This window comes from Sturnira hondurensis, unplaced genomic scaffold (genome assembly GCF_014824575.4).
Source record: "Sturnira hondurensis isolate 20B ecotype Veracruz unplaced genomic scaffold, ASM1482457v3 Scaffold0021143, whole genome shotgun sequence".
Lineage (NCBI taxonomy): Eukaryota > Metazoa > Chordata > Mammalia > Chiroptera > Phyllostomidae > Sturnira > Sturnira hondurensis.
Genome location: NW_028093774.1, coordinates 24,803,275 through 24,819,770, shown reverse-complemented (window position 1 = coordinate 24,819,770; position 16,496 = coordinate 24,803,275). Strand labels below are relative to the sequence as shown.

The 16,496-nt window shown below is 41.6% G+C and overlaps 1 protein-coding gene across 2 annotated transcripts in view; it reads right to left on the bottom strand.

The window, feature by feature from the left end:
- DCAF5 (DDB1 and CUL4 associated factor 5) overlaps window positions 1-16,496 on the bottom strand; it is a 93,892-nt gene that overhangs the window by 60,086 nt on the left and 17,310 nt on the right. For both annotated transcript variants that reach the window (XM_037031682.1, XM_037031683.1), the window contains exons 2-5: window positions 13,925-14,068; window positions 12,025-12,061; window positions 11,037-11,176; window positions 8,902-9,031 (exon numbers count right to left, since the gene is read on the bottom strand). In XM_037031682.1, the coding sequence (XP_036887577.1) occupies window positions 8,902-9,031; window positions 11,037-11,176; window positions 12,025-12,061; window positions 13,925-14,068 (451 nt within the window). The remainder of the gene's footprint in view (window positions 1-8,901; window positions 9,032-11,036; window positions 11,177-12,024; window positions 12,062-13,924; window positions 14,069-16,496) is intronic.

Here is a 16,496-nt window from a genome sequence, read left to right as displayed (position 1 = left end):
TCCCCAGGTGATTCTTGTTTTGTTTTGTGGTTTTTTTAAAACTCTACAGCTTTTAATATATATATATATAATTTTTATCTTCATCTGGGGAAATGCCCATAGATTTTTAGAGAGAGGGAAAGGGAAGGAGGGAGAAGAAACATTGATGTGAAGGCGAAATATCCACGTGAAAAAGAAACATCCATCAGTTGTTCTTGTACCAAACCTACAACCTATACACATGCCCCCAACAGAGAGAACCTGCGACTTCTCAACCAACTGAGCCACACTGGCCAGGGGTACCCCCAGGTGAGAGTATGGTAACAGAAGCCCTGCCAAATTCCAGTGGGCAAAGCTGACTGCAGAGCTCCACCTTGTGGCCTAAAAGCTAGAAAGCAACTTTGCCAGAATCCCTGGTTCCCCCCCATACTAGCTCTAATCCAAAGCTTTCAAAGTCCAGCAAAAACCTTATAACTAACTCTATGGGTTTATTCCTCACAGACATTTTGATCCATGCCATTATAGGTCCAGAAAACATTATACAAAGATAGTTTTGAAAATATAGACTATTTTGGGATGAATAAAACACTGCATTCATTCAGTATTTACTAAGGGTCTGCAACATTTTAAGTACTATGCTAGGTACTAGAAATTGAAGATTAATAAAACATGGCCCCATTCTTAAAAATCCACAGAAAGTCCTGGTCAGGTACTCAGTTGGTTAAAGCATCATCTCGACATGCCAAGGTTGCAGGTTCAATCCCTGGTCAGGGTACATATAAGAATCAACTAGTGAGACCTGGCCGGTGTGGCTTAGTGGATTGAGCACTGGCCTGCGAACCAGGGGGTTGCCAGTTCAATTTCCAGTTAGGGCACATGCCAGGGCCCCAGTGGGGGGGCATCAAGAGGCAACCACACATTGATGTTTCTCTCGTCTTTCTCTCTCCCTTTCCCTCTCTCCAAAAATAAATAAGTAAAATCTTCAAAAAAGAAAAATCAACTGAGTGTATGATTAGGTGGAACAACAAATTAATATTTCTCTCTTCTTCTCTTTTCCTGTTTAAAAATCAATTTTCAAAAACCCATAGAAAAATATGGCAAGTAATAGTACAAATTAGGACAAGTGCCTCCTTTCTAAGAAGCAATTCCTGGGCACTGGGAAGGAAATCAAGGCCGTTAACACTGGCCTAGCTGGATATAAGACAGCGTCATATTAAAGATAAAACCAATGACGGGAAAGGAAATGCAGTGACTGAGACATGCAACGTGAATGTCACAGACTATGAGTCCTTTACAGAGGCTCTAAATAGAGCAATCCCTTCCTCTAGAATACAGGTGGCAAACACAAGGCCCAATGGGTCGAATCCAACCCTCCACCTTGTTTTATCTGGCCCAGCACCTTGTTTCTACCCAATGGCAGCGCTGAGCTCTCGCTTAACTGTTAAGGTGCAGTTACATGTATACAGTCCTACAACTACAATTCGGCCCTTTGAAGGCAACTGCGAGGCTGATGCAGCCACTGGTGAAAATGAGTCTGACACCCCTCCCTAGAAGTAAGAGAAAGCTTCACTCAACACACTCTCTGCTAAAATTGTGCTGGGCGCTAAGGACACAGCGAGTAAAAGAAGCTTTAAGAACATGTAACAAGGATGTTTTCCCTGATGGGCTACCATTTGATCTTGGAGCTTGAGGGGTGACTAGGACATAAGTAGGCAAAGAAAAATCAAGAAAAAAGGGAGAAATTCTCCTTTATGTGTGTTTGTATGTGGAGGAGGAATAAAAGATGGGACCCTGACACCAGAGAAGGGGCAGACTGCTTGCTTAAGGAGCTTTAGTACAGTATTTTATCCATTAAAGTAGGTCATAATGCAGTCATTACAAAAAAAACCCCGTTTTCTTGGACCACCCCACATAATGTGGTTCCATGGACACGACCAGGGACAAAGGTAACGAGAAGCCACCAGAGCACCTGGGTAGGGCACTGGCAAAAGTGATGTTCAAGGTGCTGTGTGCTGGAAGCAAGAGGGGAGTGAGGGAGCCAGCGCAGAATGGGTGGGCCTGAAACAGTGCAGGTGTGTGAGGAACTGAAAACAGCGTCTAGGCACTAACCGAGCACGCTGGTTACGGCAGAGGGACGAAGGGGTTTCAGTCAGGATGATTGTAAAAGTGACGGTGATGTTAAAAAAAAAAAGAAAAAGAAACACAATTTTAAGAAGAAAAAAAGCTTTTAAAAAAAAGGTTTCAGTGTATGGAACACTTGCCTGAGTATTGTGTATGTACACATGGGCAGTAAAACCAGGTAAGTGGAAAAAAAGGGCCAGAAGGCCGACCAGAAGACATGCCCCGTCCCCATCATTCTGACAACTAACTCCAACGACTAGCTTTTCTCTTGCAGTTTTCTGTAACACCACTACACTGAGGAGTCCTCCCGACTCTCCGTTCCCTCTTCTGTTCCTTCAAATTGCTCGCTAAAGAGGAGATATCGCTATACAACAATCAGAACTGTAGGGAAGGAAAATACACAGTTGTGACCTTGGATGCTTTTTTAGAAATGTACTTTAAGATAACATAGTATGTAGTAAAGTGTACTAATTCTAAGCATACACATAGCTCAATAAATTTTTACAGAAGTACACACTCTCGAAACTACCACAGATCCAGAACCATAGAAGTCTCCCTATGCCTTCCTAACAACCCGCCATCTGGAGCTCTGTAACCTGTCTGTCCTCAGCAGCATGCGAAAGGAACCACACACGCTTTGGATCTGGCTTCTCCCATTCAACATTATGGCTACGAGAGTCATCTGTGATAACATGTGTTTCTGTAGTTCATTCTTTTTCATGTCTGTGCAATAGTCTACTGTGTGGCTCTTCAGCAGTTTCTTATCCGTTTCTCCTTCGATGGACATTGGTGGTGTTTCCAGCTTTGGGCCGTTATGAATAAAGCAACTGCAAACACTCTTGTACATGTCTTTGGTAGAAACATGTACCTCTCGGAGCAGGACCTGAGAGTGAGACTGGGCCATGGAGTCACATGTAGCTTTAGTCAATACTGACATATGGCTTTCCCAAGTGGTTGCACCAATTTACACTCACCTAAAGTGCATAGGAGTTTCCACTGCTCCAAACCCTTGTCAACAACTGGTACTGCCAGTCTCTAATTTCCCCATTCAAGGTGTACTGTGATAGCCATTGTGGTTTTAATTTGTACTTCCCTCGTGAGTAATGAAGCTTTGAGTTGAGGACCTTTCAAGTGCCTACTCACTTGATATGTGGATATCTTCTTTTGTGAGGCACCTCTTCAACATTTCTACTCATTTAAAAAGTTGAGTTTTGTGTCTTTTACTTACCAATTCGTATTTCTTTATATATTCTGGATATGAATTCTTGCTCAATACATGTATCATGAATATTTTCCCCCAGACTATGGCTTGTTCTTTAGCTCACCTTTTCCCTTAATGGTGTCTTTGATGAACAGAAATTCTTAATTTGAATGAAACCTAATTTGTCAAAAAAATTTTTCATATATAGCGCACTGGGAATTTTGTTTAAGTAATTTAAGAAATCTTTCTGTACCCTGCTGGCCTTGCATTCTGAGAGGAAGGAGGCCAGGCCTGGAGAGCCTCACGCCTTAAAGTCTGGACAAACACCAAAGCGCACGTGCCTTTTCCGGCCTTTCAGGTTACACCCTGGGCTCTATTTTCCACAGACTGGTGTGAGCAACCCTCAAACGCAGAGTGGCACAGATGGTCTGATTTATTCAGAGACAAGCAGTTACCCTTAATTTAGTCTCTACAGGACGGACATTGGACCTAGAGGCCTCCAAAGCCAGGCAGGGTCCCAAGAGCAATTTCTGATAGCAGGAATGTGCACTCACTGCCCCATTTTACGTGGGTCGTTTCCACAACATTGTAAAGGCGTCATCTTATGAGTTACGTCTTACAGGAATTCCTGGCGTGCCCTAGTTTTATTATTGAGTGGGAAACAACCACTCTCTTGATCATTCTTGTCAAAGCAAGACACTGTTACTTGTCACAGAACTAGCAGTCCCTGACAGAAACAGGCAGAAACATAAGCTATGAGGAGAGAGGTGGCGCGTGAGCAGACAGCTAAAACAGGCAACAGAAAGTCTGAGACAAGAAGAGTAACAGCGGGGGACCTCACTTTTCCTATAGTTCAGGCGTTAAAGGGTCTCAGATACTGAAAACTGTTCAGGGGCCACTGCACCAGTGGCACACGATGTAATGGGGATGTTGGCAGTGACAAAGGAGAGGACGTTTGTAGAAGACATCAGCAGAGATTAGCCAAATGAAAAAGTGAACCCTTGTCCAAACATGCAATGTATATTTGCATAGGTGAAGTTCTCTCTCTCATGTAGTCACTTACACTCAAAGTTCCCCACCTGTGGCCCACTCATTACCACTGACATTGTTAAAGCAGACCTTTGCCCACCTAGTAATGTAAGTGAGGAAAGCACACTTGGATTAAGAAATCAAGGAGTGGCCCTGGCTGGTGTGGCTCAGTTGGTTGGAGGGTTGTCCTATAACCGAAATGTTATAGGTTCGATTCTCAGTCAGGGCATGTACATACCCAGGTCGTGGGTTCAATCCCCAGTCTGGGCAAGTATGATCCCCAGTCTGGGTGCACACAGAGGGGACCAATCAGTATTTCACTCTTGCATCTCACATTGACACCCCCCCTAGCCTAATCGCTGTCCTCTCTCCTTCCCCCTTCCCCTCTCTCTGAAAGCAATGAAAAAAAAATGTCCTTGGTGAAGAGTTTCAAAAAATACATTAAGAAGTGGTGGGACATAGCCCTGGCTGGTGTAGCTCAGTGGATTGAGCGTGCGCCTGTGAACCAGAGGATCATGGTTTGATTCCCAGTCAGGACACATGCTTGGGTTGCAGGCCAGTTTCTGGCAGGGGACGCACGAGAGGCAACCATACATTGATGTTTCTCTCCCTCTCTCCTTCCCTTCCCCTCTAAAGACAAATAAATAAAACCTTAAAAAAAAAGAAGTGGTGGGAGCCAAAACACACCCTAGGGTTTGAAGAGGAATTCATGACTTGGTTTCAGCCGACTGTTGCCACATAAGAATAAAGGTCCAATGATAACAAATCTTTTCTCTTTTTCAAGAGATAGTACAAATTGTTATTTTTCTGTGTAACTTTCCATGTATTACATCAGGCCAAACAAATCTCTCTGTGGGTTGACTCTAGCCTACGGGCAACAGGTTTACAATCTCTGTTCTGAAGCTTTGCAGCAAGATAAATAGCACATGCAGGTCTCCAGAGTTAGAAGATCAAGAAACTTGAAAAGCTAGCACGCAGACAAGGGACTGGACCAGGAGACAGTAAAGAAAAGTTTAACTTTTAGAGGCAGAAAGTCTAAAGACTTGGAGTTGGACCAACTTCAGAGTTGGACAGGTCTGTATTGGAAAAACCTGAGAGGAATTATTACAAAGTTCTGTTGCAAGGAGGCGCAGATTAAAAAAAAAAAAAAAAAAAAACTAGAACATACAGGGATCCTAACTGATTAAAAAAGGGTGGGGGATATCACTCACCCTCACACACACTATTTTACCTCTGTGTTTTGATTTCCTTATCATTAAAATAAGAATAACAAAACCTACTTCAAAAGACTATCAGGAGGATTAAATAAAAATTATTTCACATAACTGTCATTATCCCTGGCAAGTAATACTTACCACAAGTTAGCTACTGTTTGTTGTTATGGAACTCTGAGAGGTAAGGGAACTTGCTCAAGAGCACACCTGGATTTTGTACCCAGAACGCATGGCCTCAGACCCTTCACTCTAAGCCATCAAGTCTCCAGCCGCCCCTTACCTTGCTGGGCTAGATCGGTACAACGAGGATGTCAGACCAGAGGAAAACTGAGTCCCTATTACAGCTGTCACTTTATTCTACCAGCCAGCCTTCTAACCAGCTTATTTCACAGCAGCAGTAAGAAAAACATAACCCTGCTCACACTGCTACAGGTCACCAAGGTAAAGTAGGAAAGTACAGCTCAGGCTTGGGGTAGGTCAGAGAAACCATTCCAGTATGGAACAATCCAAAGGTTAAGCCAGGAAAAAGCCCCCTTATTGATCCTTGGTGATTATATTCATTTCTAGGAGGCCAGCAGGCCTCTTGAGTAGGCCCGGAATTCACTCACACGAACAACCTCTTACAAGCTAGAAGTCACCTATTAGCCCACCAAGAAACCACAATAAACTCTAAATCTAGAATCTTTAGAACACCGAGTGACTCATCCTGCTGGGGGTTAAAGGTCTCCATAAGAACCTAGTAAATTCTCTTTCCCCATCTTTGGGGGATGAGAATGCCATGTGTGCTCATTTAGATATACAAGCATACGTCATTTTACCTGCAATTATAAGGGGTTCACAAATTCCCTGAAATCTTTCCCTAGACTTCAAGTATCCGCAGTTCCAAGCTTGTCCTCCCAGGGGATTCAGAAGTGCCCCAAGATCTGGGTTGGAGTTTCTAGGCAGCTGTGTTTAGGAGACAAATCACGTATTGCGAACTCAGCATAATGAATCCTGCTTGGAAAAGACAAAGGGACCTTTTTTCCTCCCCCAAACCAATTTGTACTGAGAGAATTCAGACAGAGAAGATCTATAATCTAATCCCCAACACTAGTGGGTAGAGAACAGGACCCCAAGAATATTTCATGTCCCTTTTCTGACTCCTACCCATAAAATCACATAGAACTTAGAAGAGTTGAAAGTAACAGGTAGAACTATCCTAGGCTCCATGGCACTGTGCTCCTCCTCATATCAGAAAGGTATCAGTCAAGATTGCCAATTAGCCTTATTAGATGTCTTTTCCCTAGTATGGGCTTTGAAAACTACAGGTACCAAACAAACCATATAATCTCACCCACAACTGAAGAAGTAACCAAAACAAGATAATATTTCCCTCCCATAAGATGAGCAACAGTTTGAGTGTTGGTGAGAGTCTGGAGAAACATGCAAACTCATACACAGCTGGTAGGCTTATAAATCATTAGTCTTTGGTGGTGGTGGGACAACTGGACAATTTTTATGAACTATGTGAAAACATACACCCTCTGATGCAGCAACTCCCTACAGATATTTCTGCAAAGGTAGTTGAAGATAGATGGACAAACAGGTTCAATGCTGCATTGTCTATAACAAGAAGTCCTTACCTCTGGGGGTAATCATATAAATGAAACATCATGTAGTCATTTAAAAAGTTTGCTAGGTCTGGCCCTGACTGGTGTGGCTCAGTTGGTTGGGCATCATTCCCACAAACTGAAAGGTCGTGGTTGGATTCCCCATCAGGGCACATGCCTGGGTTGTAAGTTTGGTCCCTGGTTGGGTCATGAACAAGAGGCAACCAACCAGCTGATGTCTCTTTCTTGCATGGATGTTTCTTTCCCTTTCTCTTGCTCCCTTCCCTTCTCTCTAAAAATAAACAAAAATATTTTCTTTAAAAAAGCAGTAGGTCTGTAAGTGCTGATATGAATAAAACTCCAATATATAATTTTTTAAAAGTTGAGGATAGTGGCTATTATGCATCATTCCTTTAGTCTAAATTTTTAAAGGACATACATATATGCTATTATATGTAATAAATTATGTTCCCTGTTGGGAACTGCCCTGCCTGGTTTCAGAAGCTGTAACCAACCTCCCCCCACCCCCCCACCCCCCGGCTAAGGCTGAGTGAGTGACCTTGGCATCATAAGCCATAAGACAAAGCTTATCTTTCTGGCAGGGGAACCACCTCTGCCCACTTTACTTTACCCTGCCTGGCCCCTAATGCATGACTGGCTAGCCAATGATGGGAAAGATTCCTCAAGGGAGGGATGACCCAAGATAGGCACAATCATGGGGCTCCCAGGGAAGGACTTGGGGTACTATAGCAAAAAGAGGTGATGGACACTTGCCCTTTGGCTTTGACATAGCCTGAGTCCTCATTCTGTCTGCAAGAAGTCTCCTAATCTCTTGGCTGCCGTACTTCCCCTGCCTGACTTAAGCCTGAAACAATGACAGAGTGCGGTGCAGCCTTGTGCTGGAAAGGGCAGGTTCCCCAGGTGATCAGACCTAAGAAAGAATATGTAAAATCCTGTGAAACCTGCTTTGCTAAGAATAAAAGATAAGGGTCCAAGCAGGAAATGAGTTTGTTTCCCAAAGTTTTGTAGCCTCTTAGCTAATAGACCCTGACTCAGAATAAGCCCATGTAGTTCTTTGTATATCTACTATTTAATCCTTACTGCCTGACAATGATTGGTGAGCTTTACCTGTATTCCTGTGCAAACTGAGCCCAATAAAAGCCCACGGAGGAAAAGGCTCTTGGCCCTTCTCCTTTGAGAGATCAGCGATCTTTCCTCCCCAAACAAATCACGTCTTGGTAGACTTACTCTTATCCGTGGTGGCTGGGTGGGGGGCCCTGCAGGCAGAGGCCCCAAAACAGTTCCCAAAAGATAAGAAACTGTTTACTGTGGTTACCTTTGGAGAGAGTGACTAGAGACCAGGAAAGAGAAGAACCATACTGATGTACAAACATTTAGAAAACATACCAGTAACACAGATTTTAAAAAAACCAAAGTAACAACAAAAAAGCTCCCAGGGATCTGGGGAAACCTGGGGCTGAAGATAGAAGGCGATACTGACAGCAGGTTCTCTCTCCTCCTTCATGTATTTTTGCCTAGAATTGACCTTAGTGAGAGCCCAGACTCCTCCTCAGCAGGCAGCGTGACTCCTCACACTGCCTATCCCGGAAACACAGCTTCCCCAGCTTCAGAGGCAGTACTGCATGTTAGGAGATGGCCAACTGAGATCAGCTGCCAAGCAGTGTCTCACAGCTCTTGCTGGCTGATCACATTACCTGAAAGTTGAGGTGAGGAAAAGCTTTAACACCTTATGAATAAAGAAGCTCACCTCTGAGGTTTCCGAATATCCCAGAGTCCTACTCCTTCCTTCGAGTTGGCTGTGGCCAACAACCTGGGCTCCACAGGGTTAAACATGACGCTGTGGAAGGCTGATGGATAGTTTGCCAGGCAGAAGGGCTCTGTGAAGAAAGAAACTATTATCAGTCCATTTTGGGCACCTTTGGGCCAGGGACAGGCAGACAAGCAGACGTGGGAGCACACCCTCCAACGACTGTGCCAATGGGCTGGAGCCCCACCCCGGTCACCTTTACTCACAAGGTTCCTGCAAGTCCTAGCACACACTTTCTACACATAGAAAAAAGCAACTGAAATATAGACAAACAGACTTTAAGCTATGATATTCAGAAACAGAGCACCTATTCAGATCTTGTGATAAAACAGATAGTCACCGTAAAAGGAAGTAATCTGCTTTACATTAAGTAAACTGAATTCCACATGAGCTGAAAAAATTCATGAATAATTACCAATAGGATTATTATACCTAATCCAAATTTATGGGTTTTAAAAATTAAAAGTATTAAAACTATATAAAAATTTAATGAAGACAAAGCAATACAGTAAGAAAAATGAAGCCAAGTAAAAATAGTAGTTTTCCCTTCTGGTCATACTGCTCCCTAAATTGAAAAGAAAATGGTTTCTGTCTAGAATTTCATGATTTCATCCCCAGTATTAGAATATTTTAACAACAACAACAACAAAAGACACCTAACACATGAACTTGCATCTAGGCAGCTCCATTGACTTCACCTAGAAATCCAGCAGCCCTCGACTATATTAGCTAGCTCCAAGTGAGGAAGGAATTACTTGCTTCCTGGGAGGACATACTCCTATGCAAGTTGTTTAGAAGCAATAGAGCATTCCCCAGTCTATAATTTCCATATGTGACACGTCATAGGCCCCTGTATGGGGTGGGACTCAGTCATTCCACCCTGCATGTGGTTCAGACAAAGGAGAATTTCACCTGCCAAGCACGTGGTGACCCCACCACAGCTGCTGCTTGCAGCTACCGTACCTGCCGGACCCTAAGTACAAGCTTCTCTTATAGCCTGAACCTCAATAATGGCACAGCCCAGCATGTTAAATGCTTAGAATATAGAGTAACAAAAAGGCCCGGATCGTGCCAGACAAGGCAAGTGGAAAGTAACTCTATGTACATAGGCATAATCATGACAAAGCTTCACCAAGGGTGGGGACAGGGGTGGCACTGAGGGTAGTATCGGAGGAAAGAGCCTTTGAAGATAGGTAGTTACAGAGAGAAATCTCTCTGCAGGAAATGAGTTGAAAAATGCATTTCCTGAAGAACTTCAGAAAATTTCAACAAAACAATTCTTCATTTTACACTTCGGAAACTCAAAGAATACATTTGGAGGAAGAACTGACCCAGATAATTCCCTGTAAACAGAGTTTATTTGCCGTTTCTTATTTACGGTTAAGTGTGTGTGTGTGTGTGTGTGTGTATGTATATATATATATATACATACACACACACACACACACTTAACCATATATAAGTATATATTTATATATATATTTATATATAAACATTAAGTATACATTTATATATATTTATATATAAACTATATATTATATATATATATATATATTAAGTATATGATTAAGTATGTATTTGCCGTTCCTTATATACAAGTTACTTAAGTTCCTTATATATGGTTAAGGTTAGGTTCTGTGGTTCTTTCAGCAAAAAAACAAGCCTGAAATCAGGATTCAAAAAAGTATATAACTGCCCCTCTCTGTAAATAACCACGAATGTGCGCATGTCAGAACCACACACGGAGCTGGCTCTTCCTTGCTAAGCTCTACAATGAGGAACCACATCTTCTGTTCCTTGGGGCCACTAAATACCCAGCTGTTGACGTGTTTACTATAGGTACAAGGGTCTGAGGAGATTCACGGGTGGCTAGAAAGGACTGGCAAGGGGCCTCACTTCCGTGCACTCACGGGTCGGTTGAGACCTCCAGAAACATATCTGTGCCCCTATGTGAGAGTTTCCTCCCCATTCACTTCATTCCTACCCAGGTTACTCAGGTCATAAATTGAATCTGCAGTGAACTTGACATCAAACCCTTAAACACAATCCAACAGCTTTTTGCACAGTGACCTTACCTCCATGAGGGGACTCCCGAATGTCCCAGATGAGAACACGGCCATCATCCGAGGAGCTGGCAAAAATGTTGTCATTCACTGGGCTCACTGACAAGCCGTACACTGCATCTTCATGAGCAAACACATCCAAGGTCTCACTGCTGAGAGACAGAGAGCAGAGAGAGAGGCACACAGGCACACACATACACACAAAGATGGCACAGAGTCCGAGCCCTCTAGTTCCTAGGGTAGGATTCCCTTTGATTTCCAGGAGAAAGGCAACCTAACTAAACCAAAAGGATATTACATTTCCTTTAAAAGTACGCATTCAACCTTCAAGGGAAACCATAAACATACTGATAAAGGGACATTTTATAGATTTCATGGTAAGGTTGCTTTTTGCATTAAATAAACACATTTAAAAGCAACTCAACAGATGAGTTTCGTGTTTTCACTTACTACAGAATGCCTGTGCTGTGTACAGATCTGGGGGTGCCACCTGATTTACAAAAAGGAAAAGCTTTAAAGCAGCAGAGTCTGACGCCAGCTGGGTAAAAGAGGGACCTCCTGGCAGCCTAGCATGGAGATAACAGCTCTGAGGCCAGGTTGCCTAAGTTCAGTTCAGTAGGCACCACCCTACCTTAAGTTTCCTCATCTGTAATTGAGGTCATATAGTATTACCTCATAGAATTATCGTAAAGGTTAAATTGATCAACACATACAAAGCACTTAGAATGGGGGCTGGCACATAAATCTTACCTATTATTATCATGTTTCCTTCCCTTCCAACTCTCCTTTTAAGTTTTCACCTGAAAGCTATATTTCATACCAACTTTGCAAATATTTTTTAATCAAAATTTTGCTTCAAAATTATTACTGAAATCTTCTTCAGAAAAGGACAGCTGGTTTCATGTTATTTTTTTTTTCTTCAAAAAACAAAAACTACTTTGGGCTGCTTTTCATATGAAAAGCAGAGTCAATCGCCTTCACATACTAACAATCTATTTACCTTTCAACATCATGGAGGATAACTTGCTCATCATTTCCTGTAAGGGAAAAAAGTAGGCATGTGATCATTCCAAAAAAACGATCCCTGTCCACATTACAATTCAGTATTTTAAGGTTTTCAGGGAAAATTAAATATGAACAAAGTCAATACAAATTAGGAGTTAATTAGAAAAAAGATATTAAAAAATAATTAAGGATAGGACATTCTTTTAAAAATTTTAAAAGCATAACAATAACTAGGTATAACATAACTGTTTCCAAAATGTATTACCCATTGTAATGTTAAAAAAAAAAAGCCGTGGTCATTAAGGAAAAAGTAAATGATCAAGGACAAATCAATTCAAGCTAGCTCTTTTATTTCTTTACTTTTTAAATAAAGCACTCATAAACTGTGAGACCTGAAATAGTACCTGCAATTTTTCTATGTCTCAGTTTTTTATCTGTAAAATAGATATAATAACTGTACCTACCATATAGGTTTCTTGTAAGGATAGGAGCACATTTGTAAAAAGCACTCAGAATAGGACTGAGCACGTCATAAGCCCCCAGTAAATGTTTACTACTATTCACATCCTTGTCATCTCTTACAGCACGAAAATTTGATGACTATGTGATTCTAAATAACGGGAAAGCTTTTATCTACGATTTGTTTTTTGCATTTTTCTTTATCACATCAAGAAATCTAAAAATACTACATTCATGATTATGTGTAGTCCCACCTCCAAATAGTTTATATAGCCAAAAAAGAATAATCTAACCATGAAAAGACGGAAGGTAAAAAACTTCCATTTTATGACGAAAGCACACCCAAAAGTCATTTAAATAGAAAGTAAATAGCAGTGGCCCAGGTCATCTTAAATCCCTGGCTCTAAACTCTATTGCGGGTACTTGCAAAGTAAATCAAATCCATACTAATGCCTTCTGGGCAGCAGGCACAGGAGGTGCTGGGGACATGAGAAAAGAAAGATTCTTCCCAGCCCTTGAGGAACTCACAGTCCAACTGCATAAATAATTAACAAGACAGGTTGTCTTGTTATAGAGATATGCTTAAAATGGGGATGCAGATAAAGGAATAATTGTTTCCTTCAGGAGCAAGGTGAAAGTACATAGCAGAAGGGAAAAGTGTTTTAATGGAAAAGGAAACATTTGAACAGAAACTCCAATTACTCAAAACTCTTACCAATAGGAGTCTTAGGGAAATTTTGGGGGACTGGACAATTAATGACGACTCATGAGGAATAGCATGAGCAAAAGGCACACGAGCACCTATGATTGCAAGTGGTTTAGTGGACTAGAGTACAAGATACAGGGGGAGGGAGATGAGGCCAAAGGACTGGGGTTTAGACTGCACCCTGTGGACACTATAGGGTCAAAAAGATTCACATGGTTAAGCCTTTGTTTTTAAACTGATAGGCGCAGACAACAGTATGGTGACTACCACAGGGAAAGGGGACTGGGGCGAGGGAGAAAGTAAAGGGGAGATAAATGGTGATGAAGGAGATATGACTGGGGTGGTGACATATAATTCAATACACAGATGGTGTATTGTAGAAGAGAGAGAGAGAGGGCGGGGGAGAGGGGGAGAAAGAAAGGAAGGAAGGAAGGAAAAGGAGGGAGGAAGGAAGGAGGGGGAAGAGTGAAGAGGAGGAGGAGGAGAAGGAGAGGGTGAGAGGGAAGAAAGGAAGAAGGAGAGAGGGGGCAGGGAGGAAGGGAAAAGGAGGAAGGTCGGGTGGGATGGAGATTACTCTAATAGATATGTCTAAATTGCTGAAATGCAGAAAAGGCAAGCTATGGAAAACCAGGAACAATGAAATAAAGAAAAATAAGGAGTTATTTTAGCACTCCTTTATGTAAAATACCAGCCACAGTGAATCTCCCCAAGTGGAAATCTCCCTTCTTACCTCCAGAGAATACTTTGGTGTTCCCACTGTTGAAAGCCAGGCAAAAAATGTTGGAATGATGCTCTCCTTTCAGCTGTATGGGCTTGACTCTGGAGTGGATAGCTTGTTCCATGTGCCATAGCAGAACCCTGCGATCATCTCCTCCTTAACAGGGGAGTAAGAATCTAGGGTTAAAACAGCTCATATTTCAAGGGTGACTTTTGGTGTTGCTAGCTTTGAATCCCGTCTTTTCCAAAACTGCATCTCCCCAACTCCGTGAGATTCTGATGGGACACATAAACACAGGGCTCAACCCACTTCCTCAACCATTAGTAAATACATGTCCCTTAAACCACTCCCTTTTCCCTAGGAATTAAATCTCAAACAGACAATACAGAAAAGGAAAGGAATAAGCACTGATATTGAAATTCTCAAAGCCACCATGTCCCTGACTTTCCAGAGACCTGGTTGTTTAAATATTTCTTCAATTACTACCTAAAATCCTTCCATTAAGGACTTCTTTGAAGGGGAGGGGGTCATCTAACAGTACCTGAGTTGGTTTCTAGTGCTTTCAACAAAAGAACTTAAATGTTCATAGCATACTAGTTTTCAAAGCACTCTCCTTGGTGTAATCTCATTGACAGTGGGACACCATACAAATGACAACTGCCTATCTGTCACAGTAGCAGAATCTAGACAGAATGAATCTAGGTCTCATGAACCTCAATCCAACTCTTTCCTCTGCATAACTCTAAAAAAATCTGAATTAAATGAGCCGTATTACACTGTGTGAGTCAGCTCCTACAGAATAAGAATATTTATTCTATGTGTTATGTATTCTTTGCATTTGAAGACACACTAAAAATATATGGAAGGATGCAACACACTGTTGACAGTGGTTATGACTTCCAGAAAATAAGATTAAAAGAGAGGTGGAGGACAGACTATAGAGTTTTTACTTTTACATTATATATTTGGCACTGCTTCACTTTAACAAGCTTATATTATATTCCTAATAAAAATTTAAAAAAAAATCAATGTGTACTTGTCTCTTGTGCGCCCCCTACTGGGCACCTGTCCCACAACCTAGGCATGTGCCCTGACCAAGAATCCATCTGGAGACCCTTTGGTTCACAGGCCGGCACTCAATCCACCAAGCCATGCCAACCAGGGCAGATCCCTAATAAAATTTTAAGTTACAACAGGAGCAAACACGGACAGTAAACCAGAGCAAACTACACCTCTGCCTCCCCCACTCCACTCACCACAACAGACACAAACTGCAGCACATCCATGCCACGCAGACATCCCACAGAGCCACTAAATCAGGAGATCTTTAAGAACTTGGAAACATGTCCAAAGGTCTTTGTTAAGGAGGAAAATGAGGTGTAAAATAGTATGCATACCAATACCCACCATTAAAATAAAATTTTAAGAAGCCTCACGATAGCAGGAAGCTTGTCCATTTTGTTCACTGCAAAGTCCCCAGTACCTAAGTAAGTGCCCCCCAAAGTAGATTATTACATGAATATACTTAAACTTGCATGCGGGTGCTTTTTTTAAAAAAGGTTTTATTTATTTTTAGATCGAGGGGAAACCACAATGCTAATTACTATCAGGATGCTGACAGGTGACAGCTGTGGTGTCTCAGGATTTCCTATTCCATCTCCTGCCTCAGAAGAAGGGATTCAGATCCAAGATGTCTGATTCTAAAGCCCCTGCAGAGGCCACTGGATGATTTCAGACAGCAGAGCAACAATTTTAACAATTAGTATTTTAATGTGTTGGCAACAAACAAACCCCCCACTGGTATATAAAGCCCACGATTTGGGAGGGAAGGGAAGGGTAAAAAAGGTGAAGGGGAATAAGAGGTACAAATTTCCAGGTATGAAGTAAACAAGCCATGGAGATGTACGCTTCAGAGAATATAGTCGATAACAGTCTGATAACTTTGCATGGTGACAGATGGTTACTAGGCTTGGAGTGGTGATCACATAAGGTATATAAACGTCAAATCACTATGTTATTCACCTGAAACTAATACACTATGTGCCAATTATTCTTCAATTAAAAGCTTTAAACCATAATTTCATAGGTATTACATAATAATGTTTCCTTTCAAGCAGTTTTAAGAGACGTTAACTAAAAAAAATGTTTAAGTAATACCACAAGCGATATCTCTTAAATATGACAAAAGTTAAAAAAAATAGGACTCAAACTTCTGAAATTTACAATAGTTTACCAGGCAGTTTTATTACCTATCTGTTTAAGGGAGGGCCTCAATACATCTAAAGCTGGGATTTACTGTGCGTGCAAATGCAAATGGAAACTAGCAATCAATCTCAAGAGATATCAGGAGAATGTTGTAACAAAGGCGCAACCTAATCAGTTGTGAGGTAACCAGCCTAAAGAAAAACTACAAAAATAGCCAAAAACAAGATAAAAAATTCAGACTCAGTAATAATCAAGACCAGTTATATGAGAACTGAAGCAATATAAATTTTTTAAGTGACACCATTTTTCACATACTAATTGAACTGGCAAAGATTAAACAATACTCAGCAATAGCCATAATACAGTCTCAATGAACTGG